A 17011-nucleotide genomic window follows, 5' to 3' on the forward strand; every position below is an offset into this window, starting at 1 on the left:
CTTGCTTTACAACTCATGGTCTCAATTACTGCTGTGATAGAGACAGTGTTAAAAAGAAAAAAATGTATTCTGAAGTGTTTAGCAGTTCTATACTCTCCTAATAACACCTTACTTGCTCAACTCTTCGCACTTTAGATGCTTTCGCTTTTGAACACTTCAACAGTATGAATAATGGGTCTTTAAAAACAGTCACGAAAGCCATCTAAATGTGCAGTATAATAAGAGGTAATGGGAGGAAAGTTCTATCAGGAGACAAGTAGGTTTATTAGCTAAGAAGAGTGATTATAGTGGAAAAAATCTCTTTTGCCCAGCAGATAATCTATGGATATATTTTTTGTTTCAGAGGGGGTGTGTGAATATTCTAGGCTAAGTTAAATCATCTCAATTTCTGAAGGAAATATAAAAAATAAGAGAGCTGAGAAATTTTTTACTGATGGCCATGTACGGAATACATTGGGTAGAAATTATCTGTCTGTATCAGATAATCGTTTAATAATTTTGTTGGCAATGTCTTGCTTCCTTCTGCAGAACCAACAGTCCCAATTAAAAGCCATCTAATGGAACTGGGCTTAACAGCAGCGAAATTTGCTCGGAAGCGAGGCAATATCGCCCTGGCCACACGGCTGCTCGCCCAGTGCAGCGAGGTCCAGCTGGGAAAAACCACCACTGCTCAGGACTTAGTCCAGCACTTTAAAAAGTTGTCTGCTCCGGGTCAGATAGATGAAAAATGGGGCCCTGAACTCGATATTGAGAAAACAAAATTGTTATACACAGCAGGTGAGTGTTTGCTGTTTGTGTTATAGTGACTTGAGCTGCTTGTTTTTATAACCAGGCTAATTCCCCTGATCTTGAAGAAATCATAACAGGACAGTATCATTAGGAACTGATTTCATACTATTAACTGTTGTCTCAGTCTGAAAGGGTTTTCACAAGTCTTTTCTTACTTGTCATTTTTAACTTCAAAAGAGAATTTTCTGTGTAAAAATACATTGCTACAAGCAGTATCTGAATACATTGAATTTCAGAAGTGTTTTGAATAATGTTAACACAGTACTGAAGATTTGCTTTTCATGATATGCAGGTCAGTCAACACATGCCATGGAAATGCTGAGTTCTTGTGCCATATCTTTCTGCAAATCTGCCAAAGCCGAATATGCAGTTGCTAAATCTATTCTCACACTGGCTAAATGGATTCAAGCAGAATGGAAAGAGATTTCAGGACAGTTGAAACAAGTGTATAGAGCTCAGCAGCAGCAGAATCACACTGGTCTGTCTACCTTGTCTAAAAACATATATAATTTGATTGATCTCCCAGCTGTTAATACACTAGAAGAAGAGTATCCTAGGATTGAAAGTGAATCTACAGGTACATTTCTCCTCCTCCTTCTTATTTTTTAAATTAGTTACTGGTGATTCCACTGAGGGATAGCACCAGTTGTATTGATAAGGACTAAGTGCTCCATCACTCATATTTGTTTTCCTAATACAGATATAAACAGTGTGTGTTTCCTGCAATAGGTAACTATATACAGTTAAAAAAACCAAACACCTTAAAAGTTCTGTCATATTTCTATAACTTTTTCTCATTGAAATGATGATGGCCTTAAGAAGAAACTGGTATGCATTTATTTTGTATGAGGATATAAATTTTTGTCCCATTTATGTTTTTTTTCATCTTATTTGCTGAAGTTTGAATGAGATCTTTCAGATTAAGCATGGATAGGATTTATGTTTTGAAGGCCCTGATAAGTGTGAAAAGTACTTTGGTTTTCTCGTGATCTTTAATCTGTGCTTAATCTGAGCACTTCTGCTGTTGCTGCAAATGTACTCTCATTCCCAGTTTTCAGCGGACTTTTTTCTTAAATGTTAAGATAAATTCTGTCTTTCTTTAAGCATGGATTTCATAAATAACTTAGGTATATACAAATAAACACAACCACACTGCCCTGGGTACTTCATAGAATTCTGCTTGCTCTCTGAAGCATTGTGCTCTTTTGGAGATCATGAGTTTCTTGCCTCATTTCCATCTTCCTGCAAAAGAGGAAACAATTGTAGAGTCTAAGCAATGGTGGTTAACAAATGAAGACTGCTTCGTTTAGCAGCAGTGTCAGAACTGAAAAATAATTTCATTTTGTAAGATTTTACACCCTTGGATACTAATTGTACTGAAAAATATTACGTGCTCTTAATGTGTTGGTGTTATTTTCTCTGTTAAGGCAATTAGAAGTAGGTTTTACACCATAACATACATTGCTCTGTTTCTCCTATCACAGTAAACATTGGAGTTGGAGAACCAGACTTCATCTTGGGCCAGCTGTATCACTTGTCTTCAGTACAGGCACCTGAAGTAGCCAAGTCTTGGGCAGCCCTGGCTAGCTGGGCTTATAGATGGGGCCGGAAAGTAGTTGATAATGCCAGGTAAATTCATCCTAATGTTTAATTTTATGCAGCACAATTAGTTTTCTTAAGATAAACCCTAGCTTTGTATTTATGATTACTGTTGTTTGTGGCCTGAAGTCACATTTGAGCAGAGAGATGAATATTCTCTTGATTACTTGCCCTCTGTAAAAAGAAGCTAGTTTAATTCTGAGATGAAGATGATTCTTCCTTCAAGGAGTTTTATACATATAGTCTTAACGGTTTCAGTATCTCTACAAATACCCATGTAACAGGGATCAATAATTCCTTAAATGTTACAGTCAGGGAGAAGGTGTTCGTCTGCTGCCCCGGGAAAAATCTGAGGTTCAGAACTTGCTTCCAGACAACATTGCAGAGGAAGATAAAGAGAAAATCTATGGGATTCTTGGGCAGGCAGTGTGTCGTCCAGCCGGAATTCAAGTGAGTGTAAATTTGCTTGCTTAAAAAGCAAGTGTAAACCTTATTTTTCCTTATTTTTGTGATTCATGTGAACTCTTTTAAGTGTCTTAAAGTTAAAATTCAGACAGTACAAGAAACTATCTGTTAGGTAAGTGGTAACACATCTGTTGTATGAACTATGGTAATGTGATCAACTAATGCAGTTGCGTGAGTTGCATAGACAAAAACTGGATTAGGAACTAACATTGCTTGTAGAAATTGTTGGATGACTTAGTCAAATCTGTTTTCTCTTTATTTGCATTTAGGATGAAGACATGACTCTACAAATCACTGAAAATGAGGACAATGAAGAAGATGATATGGTGGATGTGATATGGCGTCAGTTATTAACAAGTTGTCCCTGGCTTTCAGATCTAGATGAAAACGCAACAGAAGGATTAATTAAAGTGTGGAGGAAAGTTGTAGACAGAATCTTCAGTCTCTACAAGCTCTCCTGCAGTGCATATTTTACTTTCCTCAAACTGAATGCTGGTCAGGTTAGTGTTCATGCTGATAAGGAAATCCAGTTACAAACTTTTCTAAATGATGGTATGAGCTATATACTTAACTTAGAGAGTATTTCTTTGTTTCAAGGTTCCACTTGATGAAGAAGATCCCAGACTGCACTTAAGAAACACCTCTGAGCAAAGCACTGATGATGTTATTGTAATGGCAACCCTAAGACTGTTACGGTTGCTTGTGAAACATGCTGGGGAACTTAGACAGTATCTAGAGCATGGGCTAGAAACTACACCTACTGCTCCTTGGAGAGGTAAATAGATGGTATCTAGTTGTTAAAATTTATTTTGATGCATTTTCTCTAAATGCAGAAAGCTGTTTGTTGCACTTTGATAAAATATTTATGTAAGCATCATAGAAACAGAGCCTGTCTTTTACTAAATAATGTAGTAAAGATATTCAGGTCTGCCATACATTCTGATCTTAGAGTAGTTAAGTAGCACAGATTCTGATCCCCTCCTTTCCCCATCTGAAGACCTGGGAAGGAAAAAGGAGATGTAGTTTATGAACTATTACATTGTAGTACCACCTGAAACAAATGGGGTGGGTTTTTTTCTAGCTACAGTTGAGAAAGATGTGTGACTAAAGCCAGATGTCTCAAAAGTAGTTGTTTGTTACTATGCTGCTGGTTCTGGTTGTTCAGGGACTTTCCCTCGAAAGGTTGTGGACATAGTGTGGGAGGCAGCAGAAGAGGAGGACAACTGTTGTAAAATTGCACTTTCTTTTGGACTCTTTTGTAAATTTGTACTTTATTTTTTCTCATTGTTCAGAAAAAGACATGCTTTTAAAACTAAAATAAAATTCTGCCTCATTTGTCAGCACACTTTCTTTTCCTCCTCATGCAGGTATTATCCCCCAGCTTTTCTCCCGCCTGAATCACCCAGAAGTGTATGTTCGTCAAAGTATTTGCAACTTACTGTGTCGAGTGGCTCAAGATTCTCCTCATCTCATACTCTATCCTGCAATAGTGGGAACCATTTCACTTAGCAGTGAATCCCAGACTTCAGGTATGCAGATAAAAATAAGCATTCGAATAAACTTGAGCTAATATGTTTTTATTTATAGGATAAAATGATACTGAGTTTTTGTTTTTGTTTTTGTTTTTTTTTCTCAGTAACTTGGTACTTTGTATCTTAAGAATATTTTTATTATAGAACCTCACTGATACCTTTTATCCAATTTACCAGTGTGACAAATAAGACTTTCAATTTTGCATATTTTTCATACTAAATGAAGTACGGAGTGATATATCTTGTTTTAGGTAATACTTTAACATCTGTTTTTAATTTAGGGAACAAGCTGCCTTCTGCCATCCCTACTTTGCTTGGTAATATTCAAGGAGAAGAACTGCTGGGTGGTGAATGTGATGGAGGGAGCACCCCAGCTTCCCAAGAAAGTAGTAAAGACGATACAAAAGCTGGATTAAATGAAGATCAAGCAATGATGCAAGATTGCTACAGCAAAATTGTGGAGAAACTCTCTGCTGCGAATCCAACAATGGTATTGCAGGTGAATAATCAAATGAACACTACTTGGGCACTTGAACAACAAAATATGGAATTTGTATATCTTGCGGGTTGGGCTACTGAAAGTTCGGTGTTTCTTTGCTTTAGGCTGTCATCTTTTTTCAACTTGTTCATCTACAAAAATAAGTCTGAATACCAGCTCTTTTAAAAGAAGTGAATCTTGTTTTATACAGGTTCAGATGCTGGTGGCTGAGCTGCGCAGGGTTACAGTTCTTTGGGATGAACTTTGGTTGGGAGTGTTACTGCAGCAGCACATGTATGTCCTCAGACGGATTCAGCAACTGGAAGATGAAGTCAAAAGGGTCCAAAACAACAACACTCTCCGGAAGTATGTCTTTGTCAGTAATTCAGATGACAACATAACAACTGTTTGTTCTTGGGAAGCAAACAGTCCAACCAACCAGCAGTGGTATTGCTCCTGAGGTCATACTATCCCAGCTGCTGCTTTGTAAGCTTGCAGCCTTATTTCAAAACATTTTGATGTTACAGCTTGTACTCTAATCAAATGAGAAACAGCAACAGTCTACCTGTAAATTGATGTTGGGATTTCTTTAGTAAAAATGTGTTAAGCCTAATGCATATTAAGTTGGGGATTATAAGATCCTGTAGTTCTTGATTTCCAAGTCAGATGAAATGAGGACAAGCGTGTTGAAGGGTATAATCTATTTAGAGGTTACTGTAAATACAGATGTTTGGAGTAAACAGACTGTTTGGTTCTGCTTTTAGTTTTCAGTGTTGAGCAAGTCCTTTTTTTCTCCCTCACCTGGGTTCTCCTGTGAAGGGATAAGTGGAAGAGGTGATCCATTCACTGGACAACCTGGCTAAGGTTAAGAATGCCTCTTGAATCCTTTTGTCAGGGCTAACATAGAGTGGGAGAACAGAATGATCTGAATCTCTCTTCCCCTTCTTTATAGTGTGGTACATCCTCAAGAAGTAGTAGTAAAGAACTCTTTTCTTAAAGGCAATCAGTTGTTTAGAGTGGTTTCTGCTCAGAGCTTCTCATCAGCGTTTCCAATGATGAAGAACTCAGTTCAAATGTTTCATTTGAAAAAAAAGGAAAAAAAGAAAAGAAAAAAAAGTGTGGTTCAGAGGAGCACTGCATTCAATGTGGAATGAAATACTCTTCCTTTTAATATGATCATCCTTGAAGACCTCATTTTAGAGATGTAATGATTTTCATGAATTCTTCAGTATCTCATTTTTGGTTTAATGCTCTGATGATGAGGTAACTTGGTTTTATGGCGTTAAGAAGAAATTTTGGTGTGTTTTTTTTATAACAGAGAGGAGAAAATTGCAATCATGCGTGAGAAGCACACAGCTCTAATGAAGCCCATCGTGTTTGCTTTGGAGCACGTGCGGAGCATCACTGCAGCTCCTGCAGAAACCCCTCATGAGAAGTGGTTTCAGGATAACTATGGAGATGCAATTGAAAATGCACTAGAGAAACTTAAGAATCCTTTGAATCCTGCTAAACCTGGAAGCAGCTGGCTCCCATTTAAAGAGGTATTATATGCACAGATGAAAAGCACAATGTAGAGGCTTTCTGCTCTTGCTGCAACTTTTGCTTGACCCTCTCCTCCTCCTGTTCTCTTGCCATATCAGAATTGCAGCTTGAAACTTTGGCTTCTCACCATAGGCACCCTGGACACTAAAGCACAGTAATTTTTGCTTCTAGGAAGTCCTGTTGACTGTATGTTATTGGATTTCTATCCAATGAAATAATTTTGTTTTTCAGATCTTTCATCTTCTGCTGTCTGGGATGCTGTTAGTTTTGGGAGCAGAGGGCTTTTTTTTTTTTTAATACCATTTTTCTGAAAGTATGCCATTTGAGTTTAGTGGATTTAAATTTTAACAAGTTAATTCTCTGGTTATCTAAGCATATTCCTCAGGCTACACAGCAACTTTCAAATGATCAACCCTTCCTGGGGTACTTTGTTGATTATGTGATCTTGTCTTAGTTTTTTGTGGGTCTGAAGAGAAACAAAATATTCACTCAGCTGTGCAGAGCCAGTCTGGTGGTTTTTAAAAGTCTTGCCAGACTTTTCCCTGTACTTCCCCTTCTGCTTTGCAGAACAAACAACACGCAGATACATAAACAGGAGGTTGCTGAATGCTGCTGTCTTTAACCACAGCTCAAATATTTGTAATGCAGAAGCAAACCTCTGGAGGAGTGTGATTTGTTGTGACTTTGGTGCTTATCACTACACAGGGTATATTTGGTGTATAAAGGATGTTTTTTAGTTTTTGTCATCTTCATCCTAAACTGTATCTGGATCAATAGGGTGGAAATGGTGGAAGGGAATTTAAGAAAAATCTCTCTGCTTTCTGGAAATGACCACCATTAAGTCTGGTTTGGTGGTGTTTTTGTTTTTTAATGCTGTTGAGGTGAACCTCTACCTAAAAGAATAAACTTTCTTTGGAATAGGTTATGCTAAGTTTGCAGCAAAGAGCACAGAAACGAGCCAGTTACCTCTTACGACTTGAAGAAATCAGTCCTTGGTTGGCTGCCATGATGAACACTGAAATAGCACTTCCTGGAGAAGTATCTACCAGGGACACAGTCACAATTCACAGTGTGGGCAGCACCATCACAATCCTACCTACCAAAACGAAACCTAAAAAGCTGCTTTTCCTGGGATCAGATGGGAAGAACTATCCCTATCTGTTCAAAGGTAAGTAATTGCATTTTTCTCATACAAGGCACTGTCTCTTGTTATAAATTAGACTGTCTTAAAGGCAGGAAGGTTGCACGGTGCAACTTCTGTTTTATCTGCCTGAATGATATGGAGAAAGAGGAGTTTGAAGCATTTGCTCTCTCTCTCTCTCTCTTCTCTACCTTATACTTCACCAAACATTTTCAAGGAATTTTGCCTTGTGAAACTTTAAGTCTGGGGTGTTTCAAATCCCTTCTTTATAAGGCCTTCATCAAAAGCAGTGTCCTGCTTGCATGTTGATTGGATTAGCTGGATGCAATTTTTCAGAATCTTAAGGTAGCACCTAAAAGAACTTTAGAAATTTCTTGCCTTCCCTGAAAGGGAAAGATCTGTTTGTTATGTTAGTAACTATTGTGTGTACCTCTGACAGAGTGGGCTGGCATAAACTGGTGATTCTAGTAGGTAAATGCCATGTAAATATTTAGATTTAGGCTTAACAACTCATGCTTAATCTACATAATTTATAAAGATATTCATAGTCTGAAATAAAGTAGCTTAAAAATGCTAAATTTTGGACTCTAGGAGAAGATTTTTTTTTTTTTTCCTCTGGAAAAAACTAAATTTTAAACAAATTTGTTGCAGGCTTGGAAGACTTGCATCTAGATGAAAGAATCATGCAGTTCTTATCAATTGTGAACACCATGTTTGCTACTATTAACCGCCAAGAGACACCACGGTTCCATGCAAGGCACTACTCTGTGACACCTCTGGGGACAAGGTCAGGCCTGATCCAGTGGGTGGATGGAGCTACACCTTTGTTTGGTCTCTACAAGCGCTGGCAACAGCGAGAAGCTGCTTTGCAAGCACAAAAGGTAACTGCTGTGTTTTTATAATAACTAGAACAAGTCAGAAGGGGAACATCTATTTTGATTGCTTTACAGTTCTAAATCACATAGTCTTAAAAGGATTGTGTTTTGTTCATCATAATGCAGAATGGTTCTGTGTGTTTATATCTCTTGGGATTTCACCAGAAGTCAGTGAAATTGCATGTATGTCTTTATATATCATTACAGTGTGTAACATGAATATGCTGCTTTGGCATAGTAATTCAGAGAGAATTGTTCTGTACAAATAGAATTATCCTTGGTTAAAATTATTTTAGTTCCATATCTTGTTTTCTCCTTCTCATTTCATTTTAAATACAGAATTTACAGTTATATTTTTGGGATTTACTCTGGTAAGATTAGAGTTAGGCCAAAACAATGTGGTTTGATTTTATAAAGACTTTAACTATTGAATTTTGAAAGAATTCTCTTGAGCTGTAAAAATCATCCGCAATGATGATTCAATATGAAGATGTTGATTTCATATTTCATTCTTGCCAAAACTGAATTTGGGATGCTTTTGCATGGTAATGAGTTGCAATACATAAACTACTCTCTTTACCTCTTCTAGGCTCAGGACTCTTACCAGAGTCCTCAGAATCCTGGAATAGTGCCTAGACCCAGTGAACTTTACTACAGTAAAATTGGACCCGCTTTAAAGGCAGTCGGGCTTAGTCTTGACGTGTCACGTCGTGACTGGCCCTTGAACGTCATGAGGGCTGTTCTGGAAGAACTGATGGAAGCAACTCCCCCAAATCTCCTTGCTAAGGAGCTCTGGTCATCATGTACCACACCAGATGAATGGTGGAGAGTTACACAGGTGAGTTATGGCAACTGTATTTTACCTTTGAGAGGCTGTGGTTTTAATGGGATGAGGGGCAACAAATGACCGAGATGTGTGCAAGCAGTGATACTTGTGAGTTTGGAGAGCTAGCACTGCTGATGTTGGATGTAACAGGAAATGTTGGCAGTTGTACCATCTGGAATTAAAAAGTGGGTACAGACCCAATTAACTCTACATTATTGTACTAGAATTATCAGCCTAAGACATGAAAACTCTTGTAAGATATCATCAAACAACAAGTAGAAAACTGCTTGATATAAGTTGGGTTTGATTTGTCTTACACTTACACTTAAAATACTGTTTTAAGATGGTAGTCAGTCCAATGTGTTGGCAGAGGATTCCCACAAATAATTTTTTCCTGAAACTCTCTTTAAAGTCGTATGCAAGATCCACTGCAGTTATGTCCATGGTTGGCTACATCATTGGTCTTGGAGACAGACATCTGGATAATGTTCTTATAGATATGACTACAGGAGAAGTTGTCCACATAGATTATAATGTTTGCTTTGAAAAAGGTAATTTAAAAAATGCTCTATGTTATTCAAATAAAAGGTTTCCCTTCTTACCCATTAAAAGAAACAACTTAAATTTTTATCTTAAAGGGAAGAGCCTTAGGGTTCCGGAGAAGGTTCCGTTCCGGATGACGCACAATATTGAAACAGCACTTGGAGTTACAGGAGTAGAAGGGGTTTTCAGGCTTTCTTGTGAACAGGTATGTTAGGAAACTTGAAAACTAAGGGCTATCACTTGCCAAATACTGTGTTAAAACTTTTCTATTAAGCATTCTGCTGCTGGTTTATAAAGCCTTCACCTTTTCTGCTGTGATTTTTATTGGACTTATTTTAGATATATCCTATTATAGGTATTTAAGAAACATAAGAATATCAGATATTTGCGTGTCACACATTCAAGTAGTGGTACAGCTATGATTTAGGGGGAAAGGGGAAACTTCTAGCTCTAGATATAAACTGTTACGTTTTTCCTGCATTTTTTTGGGTGATGTTTTGCTTACTCTCTCTCTTTGGGAGAATCAGAATGAGTCTGTTTAAAATGTGACGCAGGTCCTTCATATCATGCGCCGTGGAAGAGAGACTTTGCTCACGTTGCTTGAAGCTTTTGTTTATGATCCACTGGTGGACTGGACAGCTGGAGGTGAAGCAGGATTTGCTGGAGCTGTCTATGGTGGTGGTGGCCAGCAGGCTGAAAACAAACAGAGCAAAAGGGAAATGGAAAGAGATATTACACGCAGTCTCTTCTCTTCGAGGGTGGCGGAGATAAAGGTGCATTTACTACACTAATTTTCTACTTTAAAACCAAACTAGGCCTGTGCTTTAATTTCATTTATTTGCATTTGGGAGATGGTGGGAGATATGGTCATTTATTAGAAATAGTTCACAAAGTTTATTGAGCTAAATTGAGTTTCTGTTAAGGGAAGTGCTTATATTAAACTTGCAAGTATTTAATTTTCAATTTCTGCATGCTTAATTGTAAAACATGTTTTGATGTTTTGGCTGCATCTGGGCTAGGGGAATAAAGATAGAGGTTTAGAGAGCAGTCTAAATAAAGAATGTCTGTGAAGATTTAGCACTTGTAGCACTGGAAGCAGTCCTAGATGAACAGCATTCACAGAAGGATTAAGTTCTGCCATATCTTACTTTCTCTTACCTGCTTGATTTAAGTGCAGTTCTGTAACATCTGTGTTTTGCCTACAGGTTAACTGGTTTAAGAATAGGGATGAAATGCTTGCTGTGCTGCCAAAATTGGACAGTAGCTTAGAAGAGTATCTGAACCTGCAAGAGCAGTTGACAGATGTAGAAAAGTTGCAAGGAAAACTACTGGAAGAGATAGAATTTCTGGAAGGTGCAGAAGGAGTGGATCATCCCTCCCACACGCTTCAGCACAGGTACAGAGGAGCCAGGAATTCTGGCAGGAGTCTCACAGTTCAATACAGTTGGTGTTCTAGTAATGTACTTATGGGTTACATGTTAGAAATGTGTATATATGAGAGAGGTGAATAGCTGGGTAAAAGCTGTTCTGTACAAGGAGTGACCTGCTTATTGTAAGAGGAACTACTGAAACCATTTTCCTTCTGAATAATCTCATGTATGTCCTGCACCTCATACTCCATCAACATAACCTGTGCTAGTCCAAGCTGACCCTTAAGGCAAGAGAAAGAATGTGCTGAATGTGGTGTTCTATCAGAATAATCCACATAAGGCAGCTACTGATAAATAGCACAAACATCTTTTCATCTAAGTTATTTTTGAAGGCTATTTGAAATTGATGAAGGATTCCAGAATTGCATGAATATGCACATACATTAATTATATAGTAGGGAAACAGTTATTAATGTAACATTACATTTTTGTAATTGGTGAGAATATATTTATTTTCTGGTCAACCCAGTAGCTGTATTGTTTGATATGGTTATGTTTTCTATAGCATAAAGTATTTTTTTTTCTTGTAGTACTTACTTGATTCTGTGGCTTCAATAATTTCAGGTATTCTGAGCACACACAGTTGCAGTCTCAACAAAGAGCTGTCCAGGAAGCAATCCAAGTGAAGCTGAATGAGTTTGAGCAGTGGATAACACATTACCAAACTGCTTTCAGTAACTTAGAGGCAACCCAACTTGCAAGTCTCCTTCAAGAAATTAGCACACAAATGGATCTAGGTATAAAACCGTATTTGTGAGCGTGTTTTTAATGGTTTGACAACAACTAGAGTTCAATATCAAGGAGGCATTATGAGTATCCTCTAACTTAAAGGCAAGGACCTGTATGTAATAAATGAAAAGAAAGGGGCTTCTTCAAAGGGTGATTTAGAGTACTTCAAGGTTTCTGTGCCAAGTTGTCTGAAGGAACTTGTCTGTCTGTGGTGGTCTTCACTCTGGGTGAGATGATTCTCTTACCTTGTGCTCAAAATTCTCAATATGAATTCTCCATGCTTCCTTTATCACAAGTAAAAGAATATTTTTGAAAAGGTGTTAGAGCTCAGTGTTTGTATGCTATGAAATGTGTGTGCTTCAGAGATGAAACTTAATTTTTAACCATCTTTCTTAAAAGGTCCTCCAAGTTATGTCCCAGCAACAGCATTTCTGCAAAATGCAGGCCAGGCACATCTAATCAGTCAGTGTGAACAACTGGAAGGAGAAGTTGGTGCTCTTCTCCAGCAGAGAAGATCCGTGTTACGTGGGTGTCTCGAACAGTTGCACAACTATGCAACAGTTGCTCTGCAGTATCCAAAAGCTGTGTTTCAGAAGCACCGAATAGAGCAGTGGAAAACCTGGATGGAAGAACTCATTTGTAACATGACAATAGAGCGTTGTCAGGATATCTTTAGGAAGTAAGTCGACAGAATAGTGCATTGTTCAAAAAAATTTTCAAGCTATTATCCTAATTTTCTAATGAAAATAAATACTTTTGCAAGGAGAGTATTTTTCTTACACATTTTTCCCATCCACAGAGAAGAATGCAGTTAGCTAGTACTTGAGAAAAGAAAATTTTGTCATTTTACTTTTGCTTTGCAGGTATGAAATGCAGTATGCTCCTCAACCCCCTCCGAGCATGTGCCAGTTCATAACTGCCACGGAAATGACCCTGCAGCGCTATGCAGCCGATATCAACAACAGGCTGATCCGGCAGGTGGAGCGTCTGAAGCAGGAGGCAGTGACTGTGCCTGTTTGCGAAGAGCAGCTCAAAGAAATCGAACGGTGCATAAAAGTTTTCCTTCACGAAAACGGAGAGGAGGGCTCGCTGAGCTTGGCCAGTGTTATCATCTCCGCCCTGTGTGCGCTGACAAGGTGAGTTCCCTCTTGTGAAACCTGGTGAGTTTGTGTGAGACGAGGAATATTGAAGTGATGTTATTATGTGAAGAATGCGACAGCAGGCATGTTGTCTAAGTGTCATGATTCATCTAGGCGAAATCTGATGATGGAAGGTGCAGCATCGAGTGCTGGAGAGCAGCTGGTTGATTTGACTTCAAGAGACGGAGCCTGGTTCTTGGAGGAGCTTTGCAGCATGAGTGGGAATGTTACGTGCCTTGTGCAGTTGCTGAAGCAGTGTCATCTTGTACCTCAGGACTTGGATATTCCAAACCCCATTGAAGCATCAGAAGCTGTTCACTTGGCAAATGGAGTCTATATCTCACTTCAGGTGATACTTTTATGTTACCTTTTCCCCCAACATTCAAGACTTCAGCTAAGCCATTTTTAATAGATTCTTCCTTAAAGGGCTAAATGTTTGTTTATGATGCTGCTGAGGGTTTTTTTTCTTAAATCTTAGTCTTGATTGCTGTATTTGGCGGAGCTGAACAGGCATTTGCTTCTGCTGTTTAAATTTTTATTTGTTTGAAAGAAACAGTTTTGATCTATACATGACAAATTGTAAAAACTACTATCAAGTAGGTAACCATGAGGAAGCAGTTAGTATCAGATTTATAGACACACTAGCTTCATGTCATGTTTTCATTGTTTTGCTCTGTTGCTGGTGGTCCAGAACAACCCCCAAACTGTTCAGATTGCATCTTTTCTGTTTTCTGCTCCTGTTAAACCTACTATAACCCTGAGATTAGCTCAGTTGATTAGAGTGTGGTGCTAATAACACCAGGGTTGTGGGTTTGATCCCTGTATGGGCCATTCACTTAAGAGTTGGACTTGGTGATTCTTGTGGGTCCTTTCCAACTCAGAATATTCTGTGATTATTTTCGCCTGAAACAAGTAGTTTCAAACAAATTCTGAAAACCTGTTGTACAGCCTCCTATCTCCAAGATTAGGAAGGAGAAAGAGACATTTTTAATTTTGTGGTTTAGAAATGTTTCCATGTTAATGAAACAAACAAAAAAACCCATCAACGGCAGCTTGAGTAAAATATCTGCTGAAGATTGATGTGATTTATAAACTGTGGCTGATGTAAACAGCTTTTTAAGGCTTTTGGTTCCACTGTATTGTATTTGAAAAGTATTCTCCTACCAAGCTGTGTAAGTGCATTGGGATTTTCATCACTTTGTTTCTTCCATCTTCGAAGTAGTGACATTTCAGAACTGTTTCAGAAACCTGCATGGCTGTTTCATTGGATTGCAGTGGAGATCTTTCACCCACACATTGCTGTCCCTCATGTGAGCTCTTATCTAGGGTGCAGCTCCCTGAGCAGTCAAGATAACCAGTCTTTTGTTGTGTTTTGTCTCATTTTGGAGGCAGAGTGTTGGTTCTTTCTCTATCTGACTTTATCCCTCTGGCGCATTCTACTTGGGGGAAATTGCTCTATGCCATTTGAGGTACTGTTTTCCTTCCCTGCATTGATTCCTGTGGTGTTAGTAGGACCCCAGGAAAATTATCACTATTTGGCAAATTTCTGATTCTTTTCCCTTGCCTACTCCAATGAGTTTAGCAAATCATAAATTCAATAAATAATTTAATTCACTCATAGTTATGTAATGGAAAAGAAAAGCTGCATAGTTTGCTGAAATTGATTTTACAAAATGATCTATGTGCCACCAAGCCTCTGCTGAGGATTGCTGTAAGGTACTGCTGCTGCGGAGATAGTTGTTGCTACATTGCTACAAATGTCAAGCCTTTGGGTTTGTACAGGGTCTAATGTATTCCTGATTTCTTTAAAGTTAAAAAGCAGACTTCTGACTCTTGGCTGACCAGCATCATGTTATATTTTAGATAATGCCTGCTGCAGGGTGCTGTAATACTAAAATGATAAAAATGTTGCATATGATACTTTCTGAGGGAGGAAAATTTCTTATGTTTTCATATTTATTCCCCAACAGGAATTGAACTCAAACTTCCGACAGATCATTTTCCCTGAAGCACTTAGGTGCTTAATGAAAGGAGAGTATACTTTAGAAAGTATGCTCCATGAATTGGATAATCTTATAGAGCAAACAACTGATGGAGTCCCTTTGCAAACACTGGTTGAATCTCTTCAAGCCTACTTACGAAATGCTGCTATGGGTCTAGAGGAAGAAACACATACTCATTACATTGATGTTGCAAGGTAAATCACCTTTTTTTTTCAGGTGTGAGAGAATGAAGACTGCAGAACATTAGTTTGTGTAAATTTATTATGTGATATATAGGCTTTTTTTCCCAAGAATACCGTTAAGCAAAGTGCAGTGTCTGAAGTGCACTGTTTTCCTCTGAGTTTGTGTGTTTATCCACATGCACACACAGAATCAGGGAGCTGTGGCAATTTACACTTATATCTGCTTAAAGCTGACTTATGGTAGTCACTTTGTTCCAAAATATGTTGCTGTGATTTTATATTTGAGGTTAAAGGATGCTAAAAATAGGAGCTGGTTCATTAGTTTGTGGGAGGAACCTATGGAAGGGAGAGCTTGTAACCATGGCACTGCTCATCAGGAGGTTTGATGAGCGGCTTTTGCATAATGAATCAGTGACTTGATTAAAAAACCAAAATGCAAACAAACACAACCCCAGCCAAACAAAAAGACTTGTGCATCTTGTAATGTGGGACAGTGCCTTTCCAGTGAAGTGCTTGGTACACAACTGAGCTGATTCCAAAGCTTCCTTTGAGCCAGTTGTGGTGGCTCCATCAGCAGTACAGCCAAGGCTGTACCCACTGAAAACAATTTACCTGGTTTCTCTTAGATTAGTTTTCTTCCTGGTTTACTACTTGGCAAGCCTGCTCAGCCTGTTAGTTGAGGGTCAAAAGTGACCTAAGGGAAGGAGGGGATGAGACCACCCTTCAGGAGCACCCAGCTGTTAAACTGTCTCAACCATACCCTGAGACCTCACCCTCCACCTTTTTACCCCACACTCCAGTCAGTTATATATGTGCATGTTATAAAACCAGTGCTTGGTTTACAAGGGAGGAAAGGTGATATGTGCCTCTCTAGCTATTCATAACTTTAACATGCTCATAAGAAGTACAGTCTGTATCTTCTACCTGTATTTTATAGCTATTATTATAGATTTGTAGGTGGTCCTCTAATACAGTCTTGTCTTACGTGGTATCCTTAGCTGTTCTCGAGACCAGCGTTGGGATTCATGTGGAAACAGGGCAGGGAGGGTGGGCAAAGCCTGCAAAAATTTCACCTTGTGCAGATGCATCTTAATTCCAATCTGTTCTATCTGTGCAATCAATCAGCTTTAAAAAAGTCCTGTTTACTGGGGACTAAGCAAAGCCATGTAAACTTTCTTTTTGTTTTTTATTCTTTTAAGAGTACTTCATGCTCAGTATGGTGAACTGATTCAGCCGAGAAATGGTTCAGTTGATGAAACTCCCAAAATGTCAGCTGGTCAGATGCTTTTGGTAGCTTTTGATGGAATGTTTGCTCAAGTGGAAACTGCATTTGGTTTATTGATTGAAAAGGTATGGATCTGTTCTTTTTGGAGTACTCTTTGAGTCGAAAATAGGAAGCTTTTGTAAAAGCAAACCTAATTTATTTCCTTTATATTGCTCAGCTAAACAAGATGGAGATACCTCTTGCTTGGCGTAAGATTGACATAATTAGGGAAGCCCGCAGCACCCAAGTGAACTTCTTTGATGATGACAATAATCGGCAAGTTCTGGAGGAAATTTTCTTTCTGAAGAGACTGCAAACAATTAAAGAATTTTTCAGGCTCTGTGGTACCTTTTCTAAAACACTGTCAGGTAAATAAATGTTACCAAATATTCAGTATGACTTTATCAACTTCTCATCCTGTTCAGAAGAACATAAAATGGGCACTCTTACTGTAACTTAACCTTTCATATATGT

General features: G+C 38.4%; 1 protein-coding gene across 2 annotated transcripts in view; it reads left to right on the plus strand.

Annotated features, from left to right (window-relative positions):
- SMG1 (SMG1, nonsense mediated mRNA decay associated PI3K related kinase) overlaps nucleotides 1-17011 on the plus strand; it is a 65462-nt gene that overhangs the window by 39434 nt on the left and 9017 nt on the right. For both annotated transcript variants that reach the window (XM_027683863.1, XM_027683864.1), the window contains 24 exons: nucleotides 529-777; nucleotides 1082-1366; nucleotides 2274-2418; nucleotides 2700-2838; nucleotides 3123-3353; nucleotides 3451-3628; nucleotides 4221-4382; nucleotides 4667-4884; nucleotides 5075-5229; nucleotides 6182-6404; nucleotides 7327-7573; nucleotides 8198-8427; nucleotides 9011-9259; nucleotides 9660-9798; nucleotides 9886-9995; nucleotides 10345-10563; nucleotides 10996-11186; nucleotides 11785-11957; nucleotides 12349-12628; nucleotides 12813-13085; nucleotides 13203-13437; nucleotides 15059-15285; nucleotides 16473-16623; nucleotides 16716-16905. In XM_027683863.1, coding sequence (XP_027539664.1) covers nucleotides 529-777; nucleotides 1082-1366; nucleotides 2274-2418; nucleotides 2700-2838; nucleotides 3123-3353; nucleotides 3451-3628; nucleotides 4221-4382; nucleotides 4667-4884; nucleotides 5075-5229; nucleotides 6182-6404; nucleotides 7327-7573; nucleotides 8198-8427; nucleotides 9011-9259; nucleotides 9660-9798; nucleotides 9886-9995; nucleotides 10345-10563; nucleotides 10996-11186; nucleotides 11785-11957; nucleotides 12349-12628; nucleotides 12813-13085; nucleotides 13203-13437; nucleotides 15059-15285; nucleotides 16473-16623; nucleotides 16716-16905 — 4899 coding nt within the window. The remainder of the gene's footprint in view (nucleotides 1-528; nucleotides 778-1081; nucleotides 1367-2273; nucleotides 2419-2699; nucleotides 2839-3122; nucleotides 3354-3450; nucleotides 3629-4220; nucleotides 4383-4666; nucleotides 4885-5074; nucleotides 5230-6181; nucleotides 6405-7326; nucleotides 7574-8197; nucleotides 8428-9010; nucleotides 9260-9659; nucleotides 9799-9885; nucleotides 9996-10344; nucleotides 10564-10995; nucleotides 11187-11784; nucleotides 11958-12348; nucleotides 12629-12812; nucleotides 13086-13202; nucleotides 13438-15058; nucleotides 15286-16472; nucleotides 16624-16715; nucleotides 16906-17011) is intronic.

The sequence above is a fragment of the Neopelma chrysocephalum genome, unplaced genomic scaffold (genome assembly GCF_003984885.1).
Source record: "Neopelma chrysocephalum unplaced genomic scaffold, ASM398488v2 Primary Assembly neopelma1_65, whole genome shotgun sequence".
Taxonomy (NCBI): Eukaryota; Metazoa; Chordata; class Aves; order Passeriformes; family Pipridae; genus Neopelma; species Neopelma chrysocephalum.